Raw genomic sequence first — 7,650 nt, forward strand, 5'->3', positions numbered from 1 at the left:
ACGTTCAAAGAAATAATGGCCGTTGAGTCATCGGCCTTGGTGTATTACTTGGAGTGGTGGGCAAGAACAAATTATGGCCGCCTTACTTGTTATTATATCAGTGCAACACTAGCTGCGCAAGTTCTTAATTACATGATCTTTGGCTCTCTGTTGAAAAAGACACGCATATATGTATAAAGAAATAACCACAAGCAGTGCTTATTTTAAAATGTGGATATTTTTAATGAAATAAATCTGCAAGTTGCTTCATACGAATCGAAAGAAACTTTCGAAATGACAATTTAATCAAACTGATTCTCACCTAATCAAGTCTTAAATTTTCTAATGTCAACAAACGTATGTTGCAAAGTTGCAAACAATTATGTATCTTTCTTGTTTTGTTTTTTTAGGCTTTTGTTATTGGGACCTCCATAATTGTTTATTAGACTTCTACAATTTCTTAATTATTATATTACATATATGTTAAATTTGATAAAAATAAAAGCATATCTCTTCTCTCAATTATAATATTTCATTTCCTAATATTCTTTACTTGAAAATGTTTCATTGTTAGACTCTTATAATAATAATTAACTAGAGTTGATCTATTTTATTGATTAAAGTTGGTTGTTCGAATGATTACTTATTTGAATAAATTAGTCTAAAACCAATATCTTATAAAATCTTATTTACAATTGAGCAAAGAATACAAGTTTGGCAACATGTACGGTTCGGAATAAATAATGAAATACAAAGAGAAAAAAATGATATGGAGATTTAGTGAGTGAATAAAATGTATAATGAGTAACTAATTGAAATATAAGTCAATAAAATATTTAAGGTTATTTTAGTAAATTAAACGGATGTCTAGTGGGTAAATTTTTATATTCAAAAATAAAATCAAGGTGTAGAGAGCATGTGAGGCAATGTGAGGTGCCAGGAACAACACATTTTTTTTAAATATAGAACCACCATTTTGTATCCCTTACCACATTACTGACTTGGTCGATAAGTTCTAAACTAATCAGTGCAACTGTGCAAGCCTGGTTTCACAATCAGAACCATACTAATTACTTAGGGAATGGACAAGACCGGTACCAATTCATTGGCAATCACTCTCCGTCCTTACAGACTCTCAGATGCTGAGGATTTCTTGATGTACGGTGGTGATGAAAGGGTGACCCAATTCACTCGTTGGAACACCTTCACTTCTAGAGAACAAGCACTCTCCTACATCAAGAACTTCGCTATTCCTCAGTCTTACTGCAAGTCCATCTGCCTCGATGACCGCTCAATTGGATTTCTCTACATCAAACCACAGGAAGATAATGGAAAGTGCAGAGCAGAGGTCGGGTACGCGTTAGCTGCCGAGTATTGGGGACAAGGGATAGCAACCAGAGCTGTGAAGATGGCCATCGTTGATCTGTTCCAAAGATTCACTGGTTTGGTTGGACTTCAAGCTGTGGTTTTGGTAGAGAACAAGGGTTCCCAGCGAGTGTTGGAAAAACTTGGGTTTCACAAAGAAGGTCTGTTGAGGAAGTATACCATTCATAAAGGTGCACCTTGTAATGTTTTTATGTACAGTCTTCTATCCACTGATCCCATGCCTTCAAATGAAGACTTGCTCAATGTTAAGTCTGAATTTGGAACTTTTGATAATACTAGAGCGTTTTGAAAATGCTTTCTTATATGATAAATTGATAATCAACCATGTCACGTTGTTAAGCTACGCATCAAATGTTCTTTATTGTTATTGCAATTATGTGCTATTTGAAGTTACTAGCTAGACTGTATCAATCTCAAATGTGCTACTTCTAAGTGGGATTCAAAATTGAGTCCTAGAAGGGGTAATTGACCCTTTTGACATCTAGTAATCTAAAATCACTACGAATGTTCTGGGACTTGTGGTTAGTGGCTACCGCCATCATAGTTTGACTGGTCCTCCATGTTAGGCTACTTATTCCAGTTGAGCCAGGAACCTCAAATTTCCTCCATCCATGGATTCATCCAAAATTTCACTTCGTCCTTTCAAACTCTCCGATGCCGATGACTTCCTGAAATGGGCGAGTGATGACAGAGTAACGCGCTTCCTGAAATGGGCGAGTGATGACAGACTCTGGGGACAAGGGATCATCACATTGGCATTGAAGATAGCCGTCTCTAACATCTTCAAAGAGTTCCCATTTTTGGTGAGGATTGAGGCTTTGGTTGAGGTTGAGAATAAGGGGTCTCAAAAGGTTCTAGAGAAGGTCGGGTTTATGAAAGAATGGTTGTTGAGGAAGTATGGGTATTGCAAAGGTGAATTCAGAGAAGGTCGGATTGAACCTTTCTTATCCACAGATAAGATCAAGTGACCGCACCCTTAGCCTTCTTATCGATGAATTTCAGTAGCTAGCTGGTGTCATATTTCAACTATTATTTTTCTCTTTCTTTTTTGGAAATAATTTTCAGCAATCATAAATCTTCTATTAATAAAGTCAAAAAAAAGTCAAAAAAATTAAATGGTGTTTGAGGATGAAATACTTGTATATTATTGAATGATATGGGGGCCTATATATAGGCATTTACAACACCACAATCCCGTAGGATTCGGGGTCCTAATCTACTACGGAGATGCTAATTTATCTCCTAATAGGAAACCTATTAGGCTAAGACACACACAAGGGTAGAATAGTAATTCTCCCGGAACACTCCCCCTTGTGTCGCATGCCTAGGTTGCATGGTGCACACATCGTTGCCTCGGTAAAAACCTTGTCAAGCAAAACAAAAACCTCTTGGGTAAAACAAAAGCTTGATCGAAGGGAAAAAGAGCACAACGCACCAACTACTTAAGGATCTTAACATGTGATGTAGACTCCCCCTGAAGTCTACCAAACTCTAGTGTTCCGATAAACGACGCATGCCAATGCTCTTCACATGTTTCACAAAAGTAGATTTAGGCAAAGACTTGGTGAACAAATCCGCAACATTGGATTCTGAACTCACTTGATTGATCTGAACATTCAAGAACTTCTGTTGTTGAACGTTGTAGAAGAACTTAGGCGAAATATGCTTGGTGTTGTCTCCCTTGATGAAACCTAACTTCGTCTGCTCTATGCAAGCAGCATTATCTTCATAAATGCACGTAGGTTGATCAGTTGTAGAGACTAATCCACAAGAATCACGAATATGGCGAACAAGTGATCGTAGCCAAACACATTCTTTCACTGCTTCATGGAGAGCGATGATCTCCGCGTGATTCGAAGAAGTAGCAACAAGAGATTGCTTTGTGGATCTCCAAGATATCGCCGTATTCCCAATGGTAAACACATAACCGGTTTGAGAACGAGCCTTGTGAGGGTCAGAGAGGTACCCTGCGTCGGCATAACCAACTAACAAGTTGTTTGGAGTCTTTGCATCGGGGGAAAGAGCTGCACGGGACCGGTGGCTGCTCTCGGCACCGCGCACGGTCTCCACGCCATGGCGGCCGGCGGCGTCGCTGCGGCGTACGGCGGCAAGGCCGGGGTCGGTGACGGCGGTGGTGTGGGGAGATACCGTGGCGGTGTTCTCTCTGCAATAGGGGTAGAACAATCCCATGTCAAGGGAACCTTTCAAGTATCGAAACAAATGCTTGATTCCATTCCAATGACGTAGCGTAGGTGCGGAGCTAAATCTAGCCAATAAGTTCACTGCGAAAGATATGTCCGGTCTAGTGCATTGAGCAAGATACAATAGTGCCCCAATCGCACTAAGGTATGGAACTTCAAGACCAAGAACGTCTTCATCATCCTCTTTAGGACGGAAGGGATCCTTCTTGATATCTAGACTTCGGACGACCATGGGAGTAGACAATGGACTGCATAGATCCATATTGAAACGTCGAAGCATCTTCTGCGTGTAATTTGACTGATGCACTAAGATGCCGTCGGCCCTATGCACAAGCTCAAGGCCGAGACAGAATTTCGTCCTCCCTAGGTCTTTCATCTCAAATTCCGACTTCAGATAAGACACGGTCTCTTCAATCTCATCAAGAGTGCCGATTATGTTCATGTCATCAACGTAGACCGCAACGATGACGAATCCGGAATTTGTCTTTCGTATGAACACGCATGGGCATAGTTCATCATTCTTGTAACCCCTTCTCACCAAGTATTGATGCAACCGATTGTACCACATTCTTCCGGATTGCTTTAACCCGTACAATGAACGACGTAATCTGACTGCATGAGCACTCCGTGGTCTGGAGGCACTTGATGGAGGTAAAGGTAGTCCCTCAGGAGCTTTCATGTATATCTCTGCGTCAAGATCCCCATAGAGATAAGCTGTGACCACATCCATAAGCTGCATGTTTAGTCTTTCGGACACTACCAGACTAATAAGGTAGCGGAAGGTAATGATGTCCATAACAGGAGAATAAGTCTCTTCATAGTCAATACCAGGTCGTTGTGAGAATCCTTGCGCCACGAGTCTTGCCTTATAACGCACGATCTCGTTCATCGCATTTCGCTTACGAACGAAGACCCATTTATGTCCAACAGGTTTGACATCTCTTGGAGTCAATTCAACCTTTCCGAAGACTTCTCGCTTCGCTAATGAGTCAAGTTCTGCCTGGATTGCTTCCTTCCACTTCGGCCAATCTGCTCTGCGTTCGCATTCAGCTACAGAGCGAGGTTCAACGTCGTCTTTAGATATGATCTCAAGTGCGACGGAATAAGCGAAAACGTCATCAATGCATGTGGTGGCTCGGTTTCGGACCGACTGCTAACTTGTGTAGTTCACTGAGATTTCGTTGTTCTCTGGCATCAAACAAGGTTCCATAGCGTCCCACGGAAACACTTGAGTTGATTCATGGACATAGCTGTAATCAGAGACAACTTCATACGATGGTGATTCATCGTTGATGACGCGCTGTGCCTTAGTCATTCGCTTCTTTCTAGGTTTTGAATCCCTAGAGTTTATCGGTCTTCCCCTTTTTCTTTGAGGAGCCGAGGCCGAAGCTGCTCCATGCGGGGCCATCTCAGCATCGTCGCCACAAGGGGCGCCGGCAACACCACGGCGTACGGTGGTGCTGCCGTCGGCCTCCGTCCCACTGTCAGGGGCGGTGCCAACGTTGCTAGGTCCAGGAGCTTGTCTTCCACGCCCGTATTTCGGGACATCCAACCGTGCCGGTACGTTCGCAGCGGGTATGTTTGATCTCGTCACTTTAGCAATATCTACAAAGCCGTCGGGCATCGAATCCGCGACTTTCTGGAGGTCGATAATGCGTTGCACTTCTAACTCACTTTGAGCAGTGCGGGGATCATAATGAGACATAGTGGGGACACACCACGTCAATTCCTGACGTTCATTTGGAATGATAACATTCCCATCTCCCCCTAACGACGGGAAGCATGTCTCATCAAAGTGACAATCTGCAAATCTTGCAGTAAAGAGATCTCCGGTGGTTGGTTCTAAGTAGCGGACAATCGTTGGGGAATTATAGCCAATATAGATACCTAATCGTCTCTGAGGACCCATCTTAGTACGCAGCGGAGGCGTAATAGGCACATAAACGGCGCAACCAAAGATGCGTAAGTGTGAAATATTGGGTTCGTAACCAGTTACCATCTGGTATGCACTAAACGCTTGGTTAGCCGCGGGTCGGAAACGAATAAGTGTCGCTGCATGCAACACTGCATATCCCCACGCAGAGACCGGCAGGTTAGTACCCATAACCATTGCCCGAGCAACAAGCTGAATACGCTTGATGGTAGCCTCTGCTAGACCGTTCTGTGAATGAACATGAGGAACGGGATGTTCAACTTCGATCCCAATAGACATGCAGTAATCATCAAAAGTTTTGGAGGTGAATTCTCCAGCATTATCCAAACGAATGGATTTGATAGTATAATCGGGGTGGTGAGCCCGAAGTTTGATGATCTCAGCTAATAACTTAGCAAATGCAGCATTCCTTGTGGATAGCAATGCGACGTGTGACCAACGCGTCGATGCATCAACCAATACCATAAAATATCGAAAAGGTCCGCATTCTGGTTGAATAGGTCCACAAATGTCACCTTGGATACGTTGTAAGAATGGAATGTTCTCGGTTGAAGCCTTAGCAAAAGAAGGACTTCCTTGAAATTTAGCAAGAGAACAAGCTTTGCAAAACGAGCGATGGGCATCAGAAATTGCCATGGAGGCATGTGAAAGCACGGGAGGCATCACAAGCTCCTGTGAAGGAGGGGATGCCGCCACCGACGGCACGAAAGCCGTGGAGCTGCCGAGTGAGGCATGCTCGGCCTCACCATGCGGTGCATGGGTCGGCACGGCCTCACCGTGCGGAGCACGGGTGAGGTGATCCTCCAATCGCTTCCGGGACTTGAAAAATGGATGACCATGTGAATTCTTAAGAATTCTAATCATCATATCACGTCCAGGGTGCCCGAGACGGGCATGCCAAAGCATATAAGAGTCCGAATCACAAAAGTTGCGTTCAACCGCATATGATTCAAAGATCCGAATGGAAGTAAGATACAAACCATTCCCAAGACTCTTCATCTTCTCTAAGATGTGGCGATGGCCTGCTTTCTCAGAGGTAACGCAAAGATATTCCTCTCCATTCTCAACATAAGTATCGAGGTGAAAACCATTGGCACGTATGTCCTTAAAACTTAGCAAGGTGCGGGGAGACTTCGGCGCATAAAGAGCGTCTACGACGTTAAGAGTCGTACCATTAGGCAACATGAAAGAAGCAGTGCCTCTTCCTTGAATGATGGATTTTGAGCCAATCATTGTAGTCATCGAAGAAGTCGAAAACACTAGATCCGTGAACAACTGCCTGTGCCGTAGGACAGTGTGGGTGGTTCCGCAATCAGCTAGACATTCGATTTCACCGCGGGACATCTACAAAATGACAATTAAGAGAGTCAGCGACACGGGAACAATTCTATACAATACGCCGTAGGATATTGTAAGAAAGGGAATCGGAACGAAGGTCGATCCCATCGAATGTATCACATGGCAATAGTACTACATTCTTCAACTAAAGAGTTGGAAATCATGGTATTGAAGCAGTGAAATACCAAACAGTAAACGAGGGTGGTATAAACCATCCAAAAATGGTGTGGAAACACACACAAAGAGTACCGGTGAGTGCATAGAACGGACTTGGAGAAAACCGGAAAAACAAACCGGAAAACCATGTCAAAAGAACTCTAAACCGGGTGAATTTTTGGACGAGGAAAACTTGGCAGCAGGGGCTGCTGTAATATGCCGGAAGAATCACGAGAAAACGACGAAAAAATCGTCGAAAAAACTCGGTGGAAAACCGGCGGCACCTATTGCCGGAAAAACCGGCCGGCGGCTGTCGAAACTGGCCGGTATGGAGGCCGGGACTTCAGGTCCGACAGGGGACGCCGGCAGGAGCCGAGTGGCGGTGCCGGAAACGCTGGGAAATGGCCGGAAGACGGCGAATACGCCTGCAAAACGTGCCGGAAACGCCGGAATAGTAATCGGGGCCGGCCAAGGCAAAACGACGTCGTTTTTCGACGTTCCGAGGTTCGTTTTCCGAATTTTAAGTTCCAAATTCACAATGTAGTGCTATTGGGGTCCCATGTGACCCAAAAAGCGTCCAATTTAAAAACCACGTGAGTTGCACACGTTGATCATCATGCTAAGTGTCGGATAAATAAAATTCTCAAAGAGATCGTC

The 7,650-nt window shown here is 43.9% G+C and overlaps 2 protein-coding genes across 2 annotated transcripts; both read left to right on the forward strand.

Moving 5' to 3' along the window:
- The first annotated feature begins 796 nt into the window (after positions 1-796).
- On the forward strand, positions 797-1,696 carry LOC126791789 (uncharacterized). The gene has a single exon (XM_050518268.1). The coding sequence runs from the start codon at positions 1,061-1,063 to the stop codon at positions 1,652-1,654; it is 594 nt and encodes a 197-aa protein (XP_050374225.1). The 5' UTR covers positions 797-1,060; the 3' UTR covers positions 1,655-1,696.
- A 280-nt stretch (positions 1,697-1,976) lies between these two features.
- LOC126791794 (uncharacterized) lies at positions 1,977-2,378 on the forward strand. Its single transcript, XM_050518277.1, has one exon. It carries the CDS (start codon positions 1,977-1,979, stop codon positions 2,331-2,333), a length of 357 nt encoding a protein of 118 aa, XP_050374234.1. The 3' UTR covers positions 2,334-2,378.
- The last annotated feature ends 5,272 nt before the right edge of the window (positions 2,379-7,650 follow it).

This window comes from Argentina anserina, chromosome 4, assembly GCF_933775445.1.
Source record: "Argentina anserina chromosome 4, drPotAnse1.1, whole genome shotgun sequence".
Classification (NCBI taxonomy): domain Eukaryota; kingdom Viridiplantae; phylum Streptophyta; class Magnoliopsida; order Rosales; family Rosaceae; genus Argentina; species Argentina anserina.

Coding starts and splice junctions, on each gene's coding strand:
- LOC126791794 (XM_050518277.1), top strand. CDS start 1,977: ATGGATTCATCCAAAATTTCACTTCGTCCTTTCAAACTCTCCGATGCC.
- LOC126791789 (XM_050518268.1), top strand. CDS start 1,061: ATGGACAAGACCGGTACCAATTCATTGGCAATCACTCTCCGTCCTTAC.